Source organism: Myotis daubentonii, chromosome 11, assembly GCF_963259705.1.
Source record: "Myotis daubentonii chromosome 11, mMyoDau2.1, whole genome shotgun sequence".
NCBI classification, from domain to species: Eukaryota; Metazoa; Chordata; class Mammalia; order Chiroptera; family Vespertilionidae; genus Myotis; species Myotis daubentonii.
Genome location: NC_081850.1, coordinates 33,382,218 through 33,403,958, shown reverse-complemented (window position 1 = coordinate 33,403,958; position 21,741 = coordinate 33,382,218). Strand labels below are relative to the sequence as shown.

Here is a 21,741-nt window from a genome sequence, read left to right as displayed (position 1 = left end):
CAGTAAAAAATCTGATATATGCATAGATGGGTTCTCTTTTTTGTATTTTTAGTTATATTTCCCAAAGTATTGTTGACTCTGACTGGTAGATCACTGGTTTATTATGTTTGCCTATTGTATCTTCTCATTTCAATGCCTATGCAGTCTAACAAGATTATAACCATGCATCAATACATTTTCCTGGTTTTGATTCACAGAATGAAACAAAGGAATACAAAGTTGTAGGCATGTATTCAGAAGGCATCAATGTCCTCGGCTTGATTGTCTTTTGCCTTGTCTTTGGACTTGTCATTGGAAAAATGGGCGAAAAGGGACAGATTCTGGTGGATTTCTTCAATGCTCTGACCGATGCAACCATGAAAATCATTCAGATCATTATGTGGTGAGCTAACACTCATTAATGCCATCTTGCTTCCCCTGAATTAGAACTATCCCCTCAGAATTAGAACCAAAAGTCTTATGTGTCTCAACTGACTCACCTTAGAAAAGGGAACCCTGAATATCAAGACGCTAACAAGAGTATTGAATCACGCCACATGTTACTTTTTGTTCACTAACAAGGGTCTAGATATCAGCCATTGTGTTTACTGCCAAAGCCTTTGATCATCTTGTACCCAACTAGCATTCATGTAAGAGATAGTTAAAGGCATGACTTGAAGGGGTTCCCTGCACATCAAAACACAAAGTGCTTTCCTTAATAGGCCCCATGCAGAAGTGATATTCCAGATACTTAAACAGGTACAGCACGAGCACTAACCCATCCAAACGAAAGCTGCTTGAGTACCTGCCCTGTCTCGGAGATGCCGAAAAGTCCACCTTTCCTCAGAGACCTCTGTCCCTCTTATCTCATATTGAGTTGGTTAACATCATTTAATCCAAATTATAGACATTGACAGTGACATAAACGGTTCAGTTATTTCAGTCACTTAATCCCATTGCACCTCAGCTTCATTATCTATAAAAAAGGGTAACAAAATCTCCCACTAGGATTGGGAGAAGCACACTAACTGAATTAATGCATGTAAAATACTTAAGCCAACACAAGACCTGTCATGAGAGCTCCACAAACAGCTATTACGACCACTCCCACTACTAACCCTATTGCTCTTTGCTGAGACTACAACCTGGGAAACAAGGTGACCATGGCTAGAAAGAGCCTAGTGACCTTATTTGCAGGATCAAGCTAAAATGAGATCTCGGAGGTAGCAATCGGTAGAATGTCTATGTCCTGGGAACAAGGAGTGGGATATGCAGTAGTTTAATCACACCTTTTTATGTACTTATTTTATTTAATGTATTGGGGTGCGTTGGTTAATAAAATTATATAGGTTTCAGGTGTTCAATAACCATACCTTCTTGCCAAGTGTGTCCCGTTACGGTAGCTTAGGTGGGTAGAATTTAAGGTACACACAGATGTTGAAACCTGAAGCCAGTGTGGTCCCCCACAGCCTGGAACTGAGATGAAACTGAGACCTTCGCTTCATTGTGCACCCTGTGCTCCTCCCAGCTGAGGGCGGGTGCAAAGCTGAGGCTTGTTTCTTCCCCAACAATCCCACCCTGAGAAAACACCTGCTGACTTTGTCATGCTTACTTTCTAGTTACATGCCAATCGGCATTTTATTCCTGATTGCCGGAAAGATCATAGAAGTTGAAGACTGGGACATATTCCGCAAGCTGGGCCTTTACATGGCCACCGTCCTGACTGGGTATGTCAGACCCAAGAGAAGAAACCTCACTTGAACTCATGAAAGTCTGGGTTTCAGAGGGTTAACATTGGCTTTTCTCCTACGTGCAGGGGGAAATGGGGTTCAGCGATAAGAGAGCCGGTTGGGGGTAGGAGGGGTGCCCTTTAACAGCTGTACTGGAGGTGGATTGTACTGTGCTCAGTGCCAGATCTTGGCAGAACAGCCTGGACCAGGCTTTGTCACTGCCTTTGTTAGTTGTATTCAAATAATTTTTTAAAACCCACTGGTAGCCAATCTTGGCTGTCTCCTGGTCTTCACTTCCTCAGGGATATAAACTAACCAAGCAAATAAAAATAACCCCATGTACCCTGGGCCTGAAAGAAATTAGGCAGTGCCTAAATAAAATCAGACTCGAGCAAGTAGGACCAGGATGGCTGGTCAGTTCCAGGACCCTGTTGGTGGGGCTGGTGACCACTGTCACCCCCTGCATCCTCACAGGGCCAGACAGGGTACAGGGGAAATCTTCATGTTAGAAGGAATTGTGTAAAGCAAGAAGGCAGCAGGAGACAGGTCATTTGCATACTTATTAGTCCAGTTATTGGTTCCTTGAGGGGAATAGGTGATAAATGGTGCTCCCAGATATCAGCCGGGGGTGGGATACATCACATGTGCCTTGAAATACGGGCCATAGGAATGAGCAAACATCATCAATTTGACTCCCACTGGTCAATGCCCCCAAACACCCACTTAAGCAATCAGCTCACCTATTGGAACTCAATTGCATTGGGGAGTTTCCACTGCATAGCATTTAGTACTTAATCTGTGTTTACCAAGAGCATAGCCCTGATGGCCAACAGAGAAGCAGCCTGGATTCCTACAGTGTGAGGGTCAGTCAAATCCCAGGGCCCAGTACAAAGGGAGGCAGGACCTCTTTGGCCCGGTTCAAAGAGGCCAGAGGCTGCGTCCAGGCAGTGAAGGGGCTGCGGCGTATTATGCTGAGCCACTACATAACGGGGTTCTGCTGGCTTCTGTTCTCTTATCCTAGCTAGGTTCCTAAGAGTAAGCGAAGTTAGTTCCTCAGAGTTCTTAGCCACAGCTCTCTATCCAGGAGACCCTCTTTCCACACCCCCGGGAGCTGTATTTTCAATGACCATTCTTACTATTTCAGCTTCACATATCTTTAAACTCTACGCTGCCACCTATATGGCATCTGCTGAATCAGTCTCCTTTCTGAAGCCCCCTGTTTTGTGTAACCCATATATTTCCATGTGGAACAAGGAATTGTTTTGGAAGACAGGAATAACAGAGTCGGTCCAAAGTATGAAAATGGAAGAGCAAGGGCTTCCTCCTCATTGCAATCCTCACTTCCCTCTTAGACAGTGGGCGCCGTCCAACAAAACAGCGGTGAGGCCCAGGGAACAGAGTGGCTGAGGCTGTGAAGGGCTATAATAGAGGGGCCCACAGAGTCACCAAGGAGGGAGGGGTCAGCGGGAGCTGGGAGGTTGAGGGGAGGCTTCCTGAAGGAGAGGGAAGTCTTACTGAGTCTTAGAGGAGGAGTAAGAATTCAGCAACAGAAGGAAGTGAAAGATTTTAGCACATTTAGCAGGAACAGCACGATCAGGGCTTGGAAGCATGATGTAATTGTTCTGTGAGCCCTGGAATGTGCATTCAGCTACTGGCTTTGCCAGTAACTTTGATAAGATACTTCATTTGCTGAATGAATCTCCTCATCCTCATATGTGGACTGGAGACATATTCATGCCCTACTTCTCATTTTCTCATTAGATCAATATGAAAGTTGAATGACATGAAAAAAGCTGTTTGAAAAAAGGATTAATATGAAGAGGTGGTATCATCCATAAACCTGTTCCTTTCTCATCTACAGGCTTGCCATCCACTCCATTGTAATTCTTCCACTGATATATTTCATTGTGGTCAGAAAGAACCCTTTCCGGTTTGCCATGGGGATGGCCCAGGCTCTCCTGACAGCTCTCATGATCTCTTCCAGGTAAATAGAAGAGGTGTGTCTAGAGGAAGTCTCTGAACCAAGCTTTTATCAACCCTCGCCTCACTGGATGAAGCAGTATCTGCAGCTTATAGTTTTTGTAGTTGCCTTTAATTCAAGAAATGATTGCCCCAGCCAGTGTGGCTCAGTTGGTTGGAGTATCGGTCCATTCATCAAAAGGTGGTGGTTCAATTCCCAGTCAGGGCATATAACTAGGTGGTGGGTTCGATCACCAGTTGGAGTGCATGCGGGAAGCAACCAATTGGCTTCTCTCCCTCTCTCTCTGAGATCAATTTAAAAAAGAAAGAAAGAAATGATCCCCATAGTCTCTACCCATGTCCTTGAATGTAGTGCTTCACCCTGGGGGATGTTTCTGGCCCTCTTGGCGCAGCCTGCAGCCCACGAAGGGATTATGTTGTAACTTGGAACAGTGGCAACCATAGCACCTTCTGATTCCTGAACCTGTCAAAGGTGCCAGCATACCTGGTTAGTTTTTGGAATGGAGGTGTCTCTTCTTCAGGCAGGGACTGAGGACCAGCATTTCTAAACCGTAACGCCTTTGTCTTTTTATCACACAGTTCAGCAACCCTGCCTGTCACTTTCCGCTGTGCTGAAGAAAAGAACCACGTGGACAAAAGGATCACTAGATTTGTGTTACCTGTTGGTGCTACAATCAACATGGACGGGACTGCACTCTACGAAGCAGTAGCAGCTGTGTTCATTGCACAGTTGAATGACATGGACTTGAGCATTGGGCAGATCGTCACTATCAGGTTGGGGGCATGGTGTCACATTCATTCTCATCTCCGTTACTGGAATTGCCTCTAGTAAAAGTTGCCTGTGAGGGGAGATCAAGAGTGGTCCAGTGGTGGGTTGATTTTCTTGGTCTACAAAGTCGGTTCCCAAGGCTAAGCACAACTCTGTTACAAGCAGTGGGATTGTGTTGCACTGCTTCAAGGTCTAGATAAGCCAAAAGCATCATTCTGTTCTCAGTTCAGTGCCTCACTGGGTCCTAAGCACAGAGTAGGTACCAAGGATTCAAGATTGAACAAGGGCCAGTCTCTTCTTTCAAGGGGTTCCTAGTAGGTAGATAAGGGGTACACATATCTAAATAAATGCTGAGTGGTGTGATAAGGGCTATAGTAGAGGTTTGAATGGGAGGCATCGAAGACACCAGGGAAGGAAGGGTTAGCTCTCCCTGGGAAGGTGAGGAAAGGCTTCCTGGAGAGAGTTTAGCTAAGTCTTAGAAGAGGAGTAAGAATTTCATAGAAAAAGAAGGAAGCTAAGAGCATTTTAGATGAAAGGAATAGCAAGTACAGATTATTTTGTATGACTGACATAGAGTGTGATGTGGAGAACATAAAGAAACGAGGAGTCAGGGATCATGCCATGAAAGCTTTGTATGGGGAGCTCATGGAAAAGTCTTCAACAATCTTTCATACCATGGACAGATTTTCATTTTAGAAAGGCAACTGGATGGTAGCAGGAACCATAGCTGGAAGACCTGTTAGGAGACTATTACAGGAGTCCAGGTATGGTATGAAAAGGCCCACATCAAGGCACTGACATGAGGGATGGAGAAGAGCTAGTGAATTAAAGAGGCATCAGTTAGATTTGGAGTGAGGGACAGGTGGCAGATAGGATGACTCCCAGGATTGGTGGGTGTTTCTGGATTGGTGGATGGTGCTTACCAGAACAGCAACTAGTGTAGGAGAAGCAAGTCTAGGTAGGAAGATAGAGTTTATGCTTTTAGACATAATGAATTTGAAATGCCTTTAAGACACCCAGGTAGAAGTAAGCAGTGAGAGAAATGTGGTCTTCACTGTAGCTATAGAAGCCAGGGTCCTCAGCTTGATAGGAAGTCAATTATCTGAATTTGAATCTGAGCTTCACCATGATTAGCTATAACCTTGGCCAAGCTACTTGCATTCTCTAAGCTTCTGTTTCTCATCCGTAAAATGAGGATAATGATAGTGTCTACATTTTGTGCAAGTAGTGATCATTAAGTCAGATGATGCATATGAAATGCTTAGAATGATGCCTACATAGTGAGCGTTCAGTAAATGTTCGAAATGGATGGCACTGCATAGGGAGAGTCCTAGGGAAGAGAAAAGGACTAAGGACTGAGCCCTAGAAAATCCTAATGTTAGAAGCAGGGAAGGAAGAACCCAAGAGGAAGAGTGAGAAGGAAAGAAAGATGGGAAGAGAGCCCTGAAACGATGGTATCATTGACACCCAGAAAAGAGAGATTTTCAGATTAAATGGTCCGTGGAGTCAAATACTGTAGAGAATCCTAGTCAAATGAAGACTAAAATTGTCTACTCAAGTAGGGGGTGAAAATGTCCTTAGTGAATTTTGCCAGAGCTGTTTCTCTGGAACAGCACTTCTCAATATAGTACCATTAGCTACACACACGAATTGGACGGAGCAGACACAGAAGATTCTATCATTGTAGAAATAGGTGCTGTCGTTGTAGAAACTCCTACTGGTCAGTGCTGCTTTGAAGAGTGGATTGTGATTAGTCAGAACTTTAGAGTGGGAGTTTGAGACTAAACTGGGTTCTTGCGCCTACTCAAGGCTGAACCTGAACATTTCAGAGTTAATTCATTCTTTCACCCATAGCACTTGGTATAGGCATAACTTCCAGGCAAACAAATAATTCTAACAGTGTTCTCATACAGTACATTTTTAAATCTTCCCCAACCCTAAGTCAAAACATACTTATTGCAGTTTGCTTGAAATTAACCGAAGACAAGTGCAAACTGGACCATTTGGCATGTTCAGCTGGGCAACTGCATGATCTATAAAGTGTTAGTGGCTAACAAGCCATGTTAGTGGCTAAAGAGCCTCAGGCTATAGTGACCATGTGGTTAACAGTGATGTATTGGGGGTTCCAAAAGGGAGCAGTGGGCATGGGTACCTACTACTTCTAACAAAGAAAACCTATCATTGCAGTCAGTTTAAATGTTTTCAATCAGAAAGAGCTTGAATAAAGTTCTGTAGTTTGAACAGCAACAAGCATGTTAAAATTGAAATCTTGATCCATAGCCACGGTGGTTCCAGCAGTTGTTACTTTTAGACTCCCCAGTGCCTTTCCCCACCTCCCTCACCTTGGGCTGTGGGACCCCGTCTGCACTGAACTGGTTTCTAAGGAGTGGTTGTAAGAGATGCCAGTTCTTTTGGGTCTTTGCCACTTGGTGCTGAATTCCCTCCCTGCCTCAGTCATAGGTTTCCTGGATCTTTGTAACCTTTAAAAACAAACAAAAAACTGCTAGAGGGATAAACTTTGGGCCTTGAGGCTATATACTCAATTCACATAAAAACCTCTCTCCCTGCTCTGGGGTATTCTTATATCAGACTTGGCTGCTAATACTGGCCCAGAGCCAATAACAGCTGCCTGGCCAGGGTAATCATTAACTTAAAATAAAGAATCCTCTCTGGCTCTACCTGGGAGAGAATGAAATAATAAATGTTAAATTTGACAAGTTACAGTTGTGGCTCCTGTGGTTAAAAAGATTTGGGGACCTATAGTTTATCTCTTCCTCTGGCCATTTTGGACTGGACATCAAAAAAATGTAAGCACCATCTACCCAAAACACACCCTGTTGTGGTTTTCTCATAACATTCATTTATCAAAGGTTATAACTGATTAAAAGTAGGATACATTTTCTTATAATGAAAGGTAATTATAGAATTTGGGGCCCAGAAAGAGCTTGGAGGAAAAAGTAGCAGTGATAGTTTTTGTAGTGGTAGTAATAATACTAGCAGCAGTGGTAGTAGAAGCAATAGCAGCAGCTGCTGACGTAGCAGAAGTGGCATCAGTTTTTAAGAATCTACTAGATCCAGGTGCTGTGCTGGGTGCCTTAAATGTGTTACCTCATTGAATCTGCACAGCAGCACTACAAAGTAAACACATTAGTTCCATCTTATAGGTGACAAACAGATTCAGAGAAGTAACTTGCCTAAGGGCAGCTGTTAGTAAAATTTTTCCCGCCTATCTGAAGATTAATACTTCAGACGAAAGCCAGTTAGATAGCTGAAGTCCAGTAAAGTAAGGTCAAGGTCAAAGAGCAGAGTTTTAACTAAATGGATTTTGAATCTCAAGCCCAGCCTCAGGCTATAGTGACCCCATGGTTAACAGTGATGTGTTGGGGGTTCCAAGAAGGAGCAGTGGACACGGGCACCTACTACTTCTGACAAAGAAAATCCATCATTGCGGTCAGTTTAAATTTTTTCAACCAGCATTGAAACAAACTTGAATTTAACAACAAATACTTAAGTCAGAACAGATCCAAAGGATTGTGTAGGCCTGGAACTTTGAGAGGAATTGGGACAGCCCCAGAAATCTCTAACTTACTAGAAATTGGGTGGCCATAGCCACTAAGAAAAAACTTTCTTGTCTAAGAACTCTGGCCTGAGTTTAACCATACTCTCAAACACCACCTGTGACCCACACTGGAGAGATGAATGGGCACTGGAATCAGCTTTGTAGGAACTCTGAGGCTTTATGAACTCACAAGAATATGGATTTGTGGCTTGAATCGGGGATTCTTCTTGTCTAAATAGGCAGTTTCTGCATCTTTACCTTTCAACTCAGCGACATCCTGGAGACAGTTCAGGCTTTAGCCGAGAGTAAGGACGTGTCTCGAGAAAATGTCGTGGGTGTCCCCTTCAAGCTGACTCAAATCAAGGGACTTTTCAGGACCAGAGGAGAGCCCTTGTTTCCTCCAAAGTGGCCGGATTTAAGGAAGTTGCTGATAAAGAACTGTACATTCCAAAGGGATGTGCCACATTTTATCTGCCCAAGAGGGATCTTTTTAAATACTTAGCAAAGTTCTCATGGCTGCCTCTCCCGAATTCCAGACCTTTCTTTTGTACAAAGTGCATCCACTGGCAAAAAGGAGCAGTCAGGAATGAACGCTTATACCTTGGACAGGAGTCAGCTATTTCTCAAGTCAGTGCCCTAAAGGGCATCTGCCAGAGATGTCAAGAGTCTTATGATGTTGAGAAAGTGAATAAAACCTCCTTAAACACTTGAGGTTTTAGCTTCACCTAAAATGCCCTTGTCCATCTATCCATACCACTATCCCTCTACTATCCTTCAAGGCAACGTAAATCCCTGGCACATATTAGATTCTCATTAAATGCTTGATGGGTGAGTAGATAGAAGTAGGTGGAGAGACATTTGTCATTTGTTCAGGAGGGATGGGTAGATAGTCACCCATCCCAGTTGGTAAACACTTGCCTTCCTCTTAAATATATCTCTTGCATGTTGTGTGCCTCATGCAGCCCTTGCATTAGAGTGGTTTGCCCTATTTCCCCTAGAACAGTGGTCGGCAAACTGCGGCTCACAAGCCGCGGTTTGCCGACCACGGCTAGAAGATCATACTCTCCTCAGTCTCCCACAGCCCTTTAATAAGGCAGAGCTGGTGCTCAGCAGATAACAGATTCTGACTGGCCAATTTGGGGACACAGCAATAACAGCCATTGGGACTGTTTCAGGCCAGGGACCCTGAAGGAAGAAATGGGTGTCTAACTCCTTTCGTGCTGGTGTGTTTTGGCTACAGTGTCACAGCCACAGCTGCCAGCATCGGAGCTGCGGGTGTACCCCAGGCTGGCCTGGTGACCATGGTGATCGTGCTGAGTGCTGTGGGCCTGCCCACTGAGGATGTCACCCTGATCATCGCTGTCGACTGGTTCCTGTGAGTTGGAATAAAGTGCTGCAGAATCTGCAGTCTGTCATCATTCTCTCTTCAGATTGCCTAATGAGCCATCTGTTGCTGCTTTCATTTCCCTCTGACCAGGCCATCTGATAATGTGGTTAAAAATTAACTCCTCGTAACTTCAAGCAGTGATTTTAAAAAGCCAATGATCTCTACTAGCTCATTATACCTGGAAATGCTCAAGGTTAAGAGCCTGGCATTGGACAAGATAAACACAAAACGATATAGTGAAGAAGGTAGGCAAGGCCCCAGACATTCCAAACCCCATAGGCCACCCAGGCCTATCCCAGCCCTAGATCAGCAGCATAGGTTCAGACCACCTGGTTCAAAATCAGCCTATCTTCCCAGCTTCAGACCATCAGGGGCAGTGACACAAGCAAAGGCTTTGCAATAAGACTGACTTGGGTTTGAATCCCTGATCAATGTCTTACTGGCTTTTGAACTTAAGTTCCTTAACCTCTCTGAGGTTCTGTTGCATTATCTGTAAGATGGAAAAGATCCCATCTATCCCATTGGGTTGGTTTAAGGACTGAGTGAGCTAATGTGGGAGAAGTATCTAAAACAGTGTCTGGAAGCAGTATGTGCTCAATAAAAGGCAAGTCTTAATTGTTATAACTAGAATAAGTTAGACCATTCAAGCCAATAATTCTCTCTCTCTCTCTCTCTCTCTCTCTCTCTCTCTCTCTCTCTCACACACACACACACACACACACACACACACATATACATGGCTAAGGAACACACCAGAGCATCTGTGGTATGTTCAGGGTAAGGTTAAGAACGTGCCTTTTGTGACCCTGAAGGTTAAAGTTAGAACAAGCCTGATTCCACCTCTATCCTTGGTTAATACCCACGTTGTGCACTGATCTTCTGGCATCGAGGTCTCTATCCCCTTGCCATCAGGAGTAAGTGTAGCTCCTTAGCAAGCCTTCACTCAGAGCCAGCCAGGCTTACTGGGGAGTCCAGTGGTGTGCAGTTTGCAAGTGGCAGCTAAGGAAAGGGAAACATTCCATGTGGGTGTGAAGGTACAGTCATGTCCCTGAAGGCAGAAGCTCCTGCACAGGGAAGCTGTGCCATGTGGGCTCCCCTTAGTGGCTACTTGGTTCTACAAAGCCCTACTGAGGTGGCACCTTTCTTGCAAAGGTACCCAACCATTGAGGCAAATGCTTCAATTTTTCCAGTGGTGTTGGTGGATTTGCACTTCTCTCCTTTCCCTGGTTCTTCCTGGAATTGATGACCTTCACTCCAAGATCCCAGAAAAGTGAAAGGTTTAGTCTGATCCATGGTCCATTCTAGTTCAACCCATAGCCTTGTTCTGTATAACAGCAGGGCATCCAGAGTGGACATGTGTAAGCACTGTTGGCCTTTTCTGTCCTGCAGGTGTAGTTTTCATAAGGATATTCATGTACATAGTTTCTACCAACAGTGCTCTAGCATCCTCTCACCAGGATGCCTTCTCTTTCTACACAGCTTCCTGTCTTCAGCCTCTTTCCCAGGCTGTTTGGGAGTAAAGACTAGCTGGGGGTGCCTCAAAGAGAAAGACATTCCCAGGCAAACCTGGTTTTCTGACCCTGCGATCTGTGGCATCCCTGCTGGCTTATTCATGGAGTGACTTGGTGTGGTAAAGAAATAAGTACACCAGGGATACACAAACACAAGAACACCTGGACACATACCATGTGCCACCCACAAAACATCCAAGTTCTCTCAGCTTAGCCAAGAGAACCCGGAAATGTTCACAAAACAGAGGTTAGGGGTGAAAGATTTATGGAATTTTGACTGTCCCAAAATAATCTGTGAATACTATTCCCATTTCTTTGGGAAGAAAAGAGGGAATTCAGGTAAATTGCTGCTGAAGTTTGGGGAGTCATTGTGACTTATTGGGAGCACAGGCCTGGGGGAGCTGGGTTGCTCATTCTGTCCCTTTATGAACCAACTTCTGCTCCAGGCCTGTAAGGAGAGGAGCCTCTGGTCGGCCAGCCATGAGGACAGCACTTTCTGCCTTTGCTTAACTTGTAACTCAACACTTCAGGTCCTTTCTTCTCTCCAATGGCCAGGGAAATGAAATCTGGGCCTCCTGTCTGACTCACCCTCTCCCTTCCCCAGGGACCGGTTCAGGACCATGGTGAACGTCCTTGGGGACGCCTTTGGGACGGGCATCGTGGAGAAGCTCTCTAAGAAGGAGCTGGAGCAGATGAGTGTTGCATCTGACGTCAACTTCTCGAACCCCTTTGCTGTGGAAACCACAGCACTCGATAATGAAGACTCAGACGCCAAGAAGTCGTATGTCAACGGAGGCTTTGCCGTCGACAGATCTGACGCCATCTCGTTCACCCAGACCTCACAGTTCTAGAGCCCTGGCTTCAGGCGACTGGGAATGATGAAGGACATCTCTTAGCGAATTCAAACATTAAGGAAAAGAAGAACACTAATGGCCAATTGTACATTTGACCTGATACACAGACCTCCAAATTACTTTCTATATTTGGATTCAGAACTTTTGCTCTCTATGTTCTGGGACTTGGGGGTGGGGTAAGAGAAAAGGAAATTGATGAAAAAGCAAGCTATATTATCTGGAGTTTTAAAATTCTACAAGAGACGAAGTTTAGAAGTATATAACATAGCAGCTGTTGGAATTAGGTAACAGATGTGAAAGCGCAATTGCTTTCTCACGCACACACCAGTGTTTGGGGTTTTTAAAAAACGATTCTGTCAGTGACTACAACTTTTTTACTCAGGCTTTCTATGGCATGGATTTCCTTTGACGTCTCACATTTTTTATAGATTTTAATGCATCCAAACCATCCCTCTTCTCTAGTTAATGTGCCAAATTGTCCATTTTGAACTCATCTCCAGCCAATTTCAAAGAAACTTCTTTGAAAGAAAACAGATCAGCACAGTTCTGCAATAACAGTTTTAAGATGAATGTCAGGTTTGGGGGGAAGGGAAATCCTTTTTTCAATGTACTGTATTGGGACACTGGTAACTATTAACCTAACCCAGTGTTCAGTGTAGAACTATACACACACACACACACACACACACACACACACACACACACACACACACACATATATATATATATATACTAGTGGCCCAGTGCATGAATTCGTGCACCTTGAAAGGAACTGTGGGCCACAAGGCTGCGGTGGCCACAAGGGCAGGTCTTGGCCCATCCTTCATGGCTCCGCCTAACCCCTCCCACCGTGGCCCCCAGTCCTCTTTCCGCACGCAGCTCCACTCCTGCCACTGCCGCTCCTATGCACTGACCGTGCTGGCCCTGCTTGCACACACTGACAGCACGGAGTGATTGGGGCTGGTGCCAGGAGCAGGTGCAAACGGCAGCTGCTGCCCAGATCACCCCTCAGGAGCAGAGAGAGAAGCCCTCAAGGGCAATTAGGGCCAGCAGCTGCCACTCGCACCCACTGATGGCGCCGGTCCCTCGGCACCTGCTGCTGGTGCCAGCCCCAATTGCTGCATGCCGTCAGTGGGTGTGAGCAGGGCCATCACCAGCAGTGGGTGAGAGTGCCAGGCAGGACTGCAGCGCACAGGAGCAAAGAATTTTCAATAACCACCAGAGGCTCGCCCTGATGATAGCAACCAGCGCCCCGCCTTGGTCTGGTGCCCCTGCTCACCTGCTCCACCATCCTGCTGTGGCCGACACCCACCATGTTCTGCGCACGCCCCCTGGTGGTCAGCGCACGTCATAGCGAACAGTTCAGTTGTCCGCCGTTTCGTCTATTTGCATATTAGGGTTTTATATATATATATAGATATGTATATATTATTTTCATATAATTTGCCAGACAGAGATCAGAGTGGAACAGTCAATGTGAAATAAAGAGCTCTCCTAATACTTGAATATGAACTATGATTCTAATCCAGACCTACTCTGGGGCTTATCAGAACTCCTCTCTCAGGAGCACTAGACTGAGAAATCATGTTGTTCGATCATTTCTGCCCCAAAGCAGAGATGTGTTATGGTGATATTCTGATGTGGCATAGACATTCGTTACACCTTCTAAATTCTGCTGGGAGGGAATCATATCAGCTCTGTGTGAGATTATGTTCGAAGATGTCACTCACATAAGGCTGGATGTGTCTTTATCCAACTGTAAGGCTTCGTTCTTCCAAGGTTAGTAATACCCACTTAAAAATGATAGTACTTTGCCCTTTTGTACCCATCAGGGCCCAAGCAACAGTGGCAAGCTACCAGATAACTTGTATTTCAATACGAATTTGATAGGTTGAACAAGCCACATTGCCCAGAAAAGAACTATCCCTGACCTGGATTCTTGCAGAGTAACTCCCACAACCTGAGACCTTGGGATCAGTGGTTCAGGAAAATCCTTCACTCGTGTGGCACTTGTCTCTTCCTCCAGAGAGGATTGTTCTAACCGACTAGCAGTCTAGTGATCTTGGCCCTGCTTGTTAAAATCCATCATTTGCCATTCTCCTGCTAATTTATGAAGATATCTTATTAAAGTCTGTGCTTCAGCTCACATCTTGTAAATAATGCTTAACATGACTTTTGTATTTACACTGAGATCCAAAATACTTGTGCTTCTGCAGTACTGAGTAGCCACTTTAAGCCTGTGCTTTCCTATTTACCTAGTAAGAAACCAGAATTGTGCCAAAGAGCATGGAGATGTGAATACATGCTCAGTGTGGACCACCTGCACCTGAAGTCTACAGGAGCATGATACTGAATTGTCCAGTAAACATCATAGGTATGAACCAGTAATTCAATGTGAGTTTTTAAATGCAAAGAATGGTATTGTTTATAGAAAGTCAATCTAAATATAATGCAGTTGAGTTGGTATTTATCTTGGGTTGAATGGTTCTACCCCCTTGGCAGGTTTCTCTGATTTGAGGCACCAGAGTTGCAGAGCTGTTCATGAACTGCGGGCCATCCTTATTTTGGAGTCCGTTTGTAACTGACCTCTTAACACACTGTGCTGTTAATTCATCAAAGAGAACAATGTTCCATTTCAGTCTCAATAAACATTCCCATCATTCTTTCTTCCCCGTCTTTCTCTGTTCTTTTATCTCACTCTGCTGGGTGTGGGAAGGTGGAGACGTGGTCAGTTCATTCAGATTGTAGACAGATTGTCATTTCCAAAACTGTCTTTATAGCCAAGAATGAAGAAGCAGGGCTGAGGGGGAGTAATCTAATTCTTCATGTTACTCAGTGGGGATTAAAAGGTTGAAATTCATTGTCATTACGGACAGCTTGCCCATACTTGATGACAGAGATGAAAAGGAAAATAGAATTTGGTTAGAAATTACTGTAATGGGGGAAAGTCACCATATTGATGGTGACTTGGTTTCACTGAAGGACTGATCCTGACCTCTGAAATGTTCCTACAAACGACGAATAGCTGTATTCAGAGTGCTCTTTTTATTTTTTTTCTAAAATATGTTTTTATTGATTTCAGAGAGGAAGGGAGAGGGAGAGAGAAATAGAAACATCAATGATGAAAGAGAATCATTGATTGGCTGCCTCCTACACACCCCACACTGGCATGTGCCCTCACTGGGAATCGAACCGTCACCTCCTGGTTCATAGGTCAATGCTCAACCACTGAGCCCACCAGCTGGACTTCAGAGAGTTCTTTAAAGGAATGGCACAGTCCTGCCTGGAACCTCGGTCATGATGGGGTTCCTCCGGCAGACACACTGGTTAGTGACAGACAATACGGAATGGACAGCTCTCTCTGCCCCACTTAGTGTGTGTCTCATAAAAATGCTTATCACTGCCTGGTCCAACTAATTCGGAACAGTCTTCTCTTTTGGCAACATGGGATAAAATACCCAACAACACAACTCCTTACAGAGAGATCTGTTTGGAAAAGTTAGTGAACCTGGGTAGGGACCCCCATATGATTTTGATCTGCCCAAAGTATACTCATGAACAGAGCAAAGGTGTTATGAGCGCTGGAAAATAACTCTTTCCCCACAAAACCTTAGTGAGCCCACTGGGTACAATGCCTGTTATTTAAACCATAGCATTCTTAGAATAGTATGAAGAAACTGTGTTTGGCTTCTCGTTGGCAGTGGGCCAGCAACAGTGTTGGCTTTGCAGGTGTTGAAGAATCTTCCCTCCTGGCACAGAAAGAAGAAGTGGTCATGCAGAGCCTTGGCAGAATTCTAAAAAGTTCTATGCAACAGAGTATTCTGTGTTCTCTAGCTGCCCAGCAAGGGACCCATGGGTAGGCAAGTGGCTGGTCTTTTAACCATTTTGTGACCCTTGCCAGTAATCTAAGGCCTTGGTTTAATCTTCAGTGAAATGGTGATAAATCTTGCCCCTTGGGGTTGCTTTAAGTTAAATGAGAAAATGCGTATAATTCATTTAGCAGAGACCCTGTCACATGTTTGATAAATGCTAGTGCCCCCCACACCACACAAAACCCCTACACTCTCACCCCCTTTTACATGGGCAACCCATAGAGATGCAACTTTAGTTGCTAGTCAGTGTTTTGAGACCTGTCTCAGTTATTAAAGCAAATAGTGCATCCAACTTAGTGAGACTTAATATATTAACAAATCCCATTCTATGAAGGGGAAACCGGACATTTTGATATAAATAGTGTAAGACGTAGAATAGTCTCTCCTATAAAGTATCACATGGGCACTGAACAAAAAGCATCCACAATTTTTTGGCTGTGACCTGCGGCAGAGAGTTTTGAGATCAGGTTGTGTGAGGCGGAGCTGTGCATTCACATAGCACTCTTTCTATTAAGTCCTGAGATTTGTGACATGAAGTTCACTTCTGCCAGGTCGGCCTGGATGTCTCATGAGACTGTTCTCCCCATGCTGAGACTTGGCTCTGGGCCCCATGTGAGGTTTTTAAAATACCCTCTGTGGTAGGAAATGTGCCTCTCCCCCCTACAATCTTAACTTTTTAAGTAAAAGCTGTATAATATAAACAAGAAGTAAGCCTTGTTTAATTAGCTTTGGAAACAATACATATTGATCCACATGTATCGAATTAGATGACTGTACATTAAGTGTATGAAGTTATTGATCATTAATGGAGATGACTGGGGACATTTCTCAGTGGCCCAGGCTAAATAACACCCCAAAAGTCCTAAGAAAGCATTCAGATCCATCTCACAACTGCTGACCGGTCCATTTCTCCTTGATGGGGAAAACCAGTGCCACGTGTGATCTCGTGGTGGTCCCTCCAGGATCACCGAGACACTTGTCTACAAAGCCTCACTTGGTGTGCCAATTTTAAGAAACTCAAAAATTCAGAACAGTTATTAGTAAACCCCCAAAGCCAAGATAAAATCAACACCCCTTTTGTTATTCTGTTGAAGAAAAGGAAAAAGGAAAGCTGTGGCCTCTTCTAGAGAAGTTTGGTTTCCAGAAGTCCTCACCAGCCTGAAGCTAGAAAACTGCCCCCATGAGAGCAGAACCAGGATATTACACAGAGACACTAGAAACTAATATACAGAATCAACCAAACTCCTGAAGAGTAGTGTCTGGATCCCAGCACACACACACACACACACACACACACACACACACACACCATTTTCAGACCATAGAATCCGGTACCTGCTGTTCTATCAGCAAGGTTATGAGGATGTCACATTCTCATCCCTCACTTCAGGGCATTTGAGGAGTTTTATCACCTGGGTGTTTCAGAGTCAAAGGTCTGGTTGCCAAGGGGGAAAAAATGAGTCATTAGACAGGATCTACTTTATTTTGTCCAGACCCTGTGGAAAGATGCCTTTTCCAAGGTGAGAATAAGATTGATTGAAGTGAATTGAGTAGTCCCAGGAGGGTAGTCACAGAAAAGGCACCACTCCATCACTGCACAGGTGCTTCCCTTTATGGACGCACCTTCACAAAGTCCTGAAGACATGCACCTGTTAGAGATGACTTGGATCACTAAATGAATGTGACTTTCATTTAGCAGTGGTTCTCAACCTTCCTAATGCCTCGACCCTTTAATACAGTTCCTCATGTTGTGGTGACCCCCAACCATAAAATTATTTTTGTTGCTACTTCATAACTGTAATTTTGCTACTGTTATGAATTGTAATGTAAATATCTGATATGCAGGATGTATTTAGGCGACTCCTGTGAAAGGGTCGTTTGACCCCCAAAGGGGTCGCAACCCACACGTTGAGAAACGCTGATTTAAGGGGTCCTTGTGTTGTGTTTTCAAAGTCATCAGTTTAGCTTAGCAAGAACAGTAAGAAGCCAGAAAAAAACTTCATCAGAGCTGAGGAGTTGGGGGGAAAAAAGGTTCTCCAATATGAATCTGAGGACAATGAAATGTTCGGGTCTTTAGGAAACTGGGTGGGTCCAAGAGGATGGGATGTCATGTCTCCCCAGAACTAAAGACAGCAACTACAACATAGAGGAAATGTGTTTTTATTTACTTGACAAATGTTTGCATAGCCGTTACTATGTGACAAGCACTGTTCTTAGCACTTAACAAATATTAACTAATTTGATCTCATCAGCATCATGAAGCAAGTACCATAGACAAGAAACTGGTACAAAAGGTCAAGTAACTTGCCCCCAAGATCACACAATGAATAGGTGGCACAGCAATTTGGCTCCAGTGTCAACATTTTTTTTTTTAATATATTGTATTGATTTTTTACAGAGAGGAAGGGAGACGGACAGAGAGTTGGAAACATCGATGAGAGAGAAATATCGATCAGCTGTCTCCTGCACACTCCCCACTGGGAATGTGCCCACAACCAAGGTACATGCCCTTGACCGGAATTGAACCTGGGACCCTTGAGTCCGTAGACCGACACTCTATCCACTGAGCCAAACCGGTTAGGGCAACATTCTTTACTAGGCATTGAAAGCTACGGAAGGCCAGGAGTGCTAGAATATTAATTCTAACTCAAGTCTGGGATAGCCTAACATTTTCAAGACAAATAATAATCATTGTTAATATTTGCCAAGTGTTAACGGCATGCCTGGCACTGTACTAAATATTTTACATGCTTAATTCATGTATTCTTTTCAACAGTCCTATCAGGCAGGTATTATTACCCTCCATTTTCCAGATGAGGAATCTGTGGCTTGGAGAGATTAGCTCACCCAAGTTCACACAACTGGAACTCAAACCTGATTCCCAAGTCTATGTTCCTAACCATTAAGATATGGTACTTCAAAATGCCTAAAAATTCCACCAAAAGAAAGCAGGGGTAATCAAAAATCTCCCAACAAAGAAAAATCCAGGTCTGGACGGCCTCACTGGTAAATTCTAACATTTAAGGAATTAATACCAATCCTTCTGTAACTCTTCCAAAAAATAGAAGAGGCAGGAGCAAACATTGTCAAACTTGTTTTATGAGGCCAGCGTTACCCTGAAACAAAGCCAAACAAGGACATTTACAAGAAAAAAAAAAATTTTGCAGGTCAATATTCTTGATGAACATAGATGCAAAAATGCTCAACAAAATATTAGCAAACTGAAGTCAATAGAACTTTCAAAAAAATCATACACCATGATCAGGTGGGATTTATTTCTGGGATACAGGATGGTTCAACATAGGCAAATCAATAAATATGATACGTCACATTAACAAAATGAAGGATAAAAATCATATGAGCCTCTCAATATATGTAGAAAAAGCATTTGACAAAATTCAATATCCATTCATGATAAAAACTCTTAACAAATTGGGAATAAAAGGAATGTTTCTCAACATAACAAAGGCCATACATGACAAGCCCACGGCTAACATACTCAATGGTAAAAAGCTGAAAGTATTTCCTCTCAGATAAGGAACAGCATAAACTCAAAGGTCAACAAACCAATGTCCTGCTTGTAAAATCCAACGAACAATTTCTTAGGCATTAACTTTTACCTTTTTGCAACATTTGTTGCTGGTAATTCTCTCATTTCCACTAAGTTCCTTTGAATTCTAAGACATGACTGGGTTCTGCCCCAAACTTCTTCCCGCATTCTTCAGTAACCTTTGTAACCTCCCCTCCTGTCTCCCGTCTTGTGGGCCTCATCTCCACGCAGTGCTCCACCTGTGCCAAGCACACAGGGGTCCCTCAAATGTGGGATGAGTGAAGAAGCTCCATTTCCTTCTGGTCTCTCTCTCTCTCTCTCTCTCTCTCTCTCTCTCTCTCTCTCTCTCTCTCTCTCCATTCTCTCCACCGGAGATTCATCCATGGTTATGGCTTCAAATGCTACCTCTATTCGGATGATTAACAAAAATGTGTATCCCCCAAATCTATAGCTGCGTTGGTTTTGCCAACCCTGACCTCCCAGCCAAATTTCAGATCCATATTTCCAACTATTACTGGACATTTCCCTTTGACCTTTGCACCCTCTTTTTAAACTGAACTTACCCAAAGTCAAACTTATACATTTTCTTCTGCAGTTGCTCTTTCCTAAATTGAGCATTGTGCTTTTAAAACCACCATGATTTCCTCTGCAACTTCGGATCATAATTTCTTTGAGGTTGGAGGTGGTATGGCAGGTCTACAGAGGTTCGTCCATTTATTTGAATCCCTCCACATGTTGCCCCTGAGTGACAGTGGGTGGCCTATGGCTTAGCCTCAGTTCAGACATAGTGCATTCCTGCACTTTATCTCCCCACATCATTCTTAAATAATGTGTACTTTGACAATCCTCAGTTCTACTTACAATGACAGCTTCAAAGCAAGAACAAACACAACAAAAATCTAAATCCAAGAGAAGGTGCCCATTGCCTCTGAGCACCCACCCTGCCTCACAGCACCCCCCCACCCCCCACCCCACCACACACACACACCCTGTAATTCTGAGTGTTCCCTACTGTGGCCCTATTGCCAAAAAGACATCATGGGGGCGGGGGGGTGGGGGGGGGGATCCTCCCCAAAAGGTTTTATTTGGCCTCCTACTTTGTTCTCTTAGTCCTGAGTTCATCTTACCTCATGTCATAAAGAATGTAAATCTACACAATGAAGGACACTGTGTCCTTCTATCTGCAGAGTAAATTATTCTCTCAATCAGTACTTCACTCCTGATTAAATAGTTCACCTTCATTTTGCAACTCCTCCCACGCCTTCTGACTTAACTGTTTCTTCCTTAAAGGAACCAGACTCCCACTCCCCAACCCCCACACACCATTAAAGCACCTTAAACTAAATTGCCTGATTTCTTCCCACCCCCATGTTTAATGAGCCCCTCTCTTCTCTATGACCCTCCCATCCTGTCCAGGCTCTAATATCCAGACTTCTTCAATGGCTTTGTCACAGTCTCCCTGCCGCCAGCCTCTACCCACTCCCAAACCACCTGAACAAGATCATCCGATTAATAGTCTGCTTTCCCATCACAAAACTCTGATGGTTTCTTATTGTCTACAGCACAGTCTAAAATCCCAGGCCCAATATTTAAGACACTTCAGAAGATATTCCTAGAGGATATTCCCAATTTCCTCACTTCTCCCAAACCTCTTCTCCACCTGGTGCTTTTAGTTCTTAATGTCAAAAATAAATTCTTGGCCCCTGACCCCAAGATACCATTATTTCTTTTTGTTATTGTTGTTCATCGTCCCCCCAGGATATTTTTTCCATTGATTTTTTTAGAGAGAGTGGAAAGGAAGGAGGGAGGGTGGGGAGGAAGGGAGGGAAGAAAGGAGGGAGGGAGAAAAACATCTATGTGAGAGAGACACATTGATTGGTTGCCTCCCATACATACCCCAACCAGGGCTGGGGATCAAACCTGCAACCCAGATACCCAGATATTTGCCCTTGACCAGGAATAGAACCCATGACCCTTCAGTCTGAGGGCCAATGCTCTAAACAGCAACACCAGCTAGGGCAAGATCCCATTATTTTTTACCTCATGGAACCTAGAGAAGTAATAATCTTGGTGCATAATCAGATATTACCTTGTATTATTAAGTTAATCAATATGAGACTTGATTATAATGTAATAAATTGAGTTCCACAAACTTTAGGCATTATTTCATATTATTAAATAAGAGTCATAACTGGTGGCTGTAGGCAAGATTAGCTTCAATAAAAAGCTTGTGGCCATCAAGCCTTTTATTGTTTTGAATTTGAATAATTTGAACATCTTGCCAGAGGTGGAGGGGATGAATTTATAGTTTCCATTTCACCCCAGCCCCCATCACTAACAATTATTTCCAACCCACTGCTTCTGGCAATCACAAATCCTGCCTGGTTCTGAGGGCACTGGAGGGTGGAATACCTTTAGACAGTCACACTTGAAACATCTCATTGCCCTAATAATTCCAGAGACTCCAGAAGGATATTCCTGAGCATAATGCTTCCCCTACTCCACAGGGCCCAGTACAATTCTGAGCACATAGTGGAAGCTGAATAAATA

At 44.0% G+C, this 21,741-nt stretch overlaps 1 protein-coding gene across 8 annotated transcripts in view; it reads left to right on the top strand.

The window, feature by feature from the left end:
• Nucleotides 1–14,436, top strand: part of SLC1A1 (solute carrier family 1 member 1) — a 64,994-nt gene extending 50,558 nt beyond the window's left edge. For 4 of the 8 annotated variants that reach the window (XM_059656777.1, XM_059656784.1, XM_059656780.1 and 1 more), the window contains 6 exons: nucleotides 198–382; nucleotides 1,599–1,706; nucleotides 3,571–3,693; nucleotides 4,269–4,463; nucleotides 9,258–9,392; nucleotides 11,520–14,436. In XM_059656777.1, coding sequence (XP_059512760.1) covers nucleotides 198–382; nucleotides 1,599–1,706; nucleotides 3,571–3,693; nucleotides 4,269–4,463; nucleotides 9,258–9,392; nucleotides 11,520–11,766 — 993 coding nt within the window. In that variant the 3' untranslated portion in view covers nucleotides 11,767–14,436. The remainder of the gene's footprint in view (nucleotides 1–197; nucleotides 383–1,598; nucleotides 1,707–3,570; nucleotides 3,694–4,268; nucleotides 4,464–9,257; nucleotides 9,393–11,519) is intronic. The other 4 variants (XM_059656781.1, XM_059656778.1, XM_059656779.1 and 1 more) reach the window with 4 other exon arrangements.
• The last annotated feature ends 7,305 nt before the right edge of the window (nucleotides 14,437–21,741 follow it).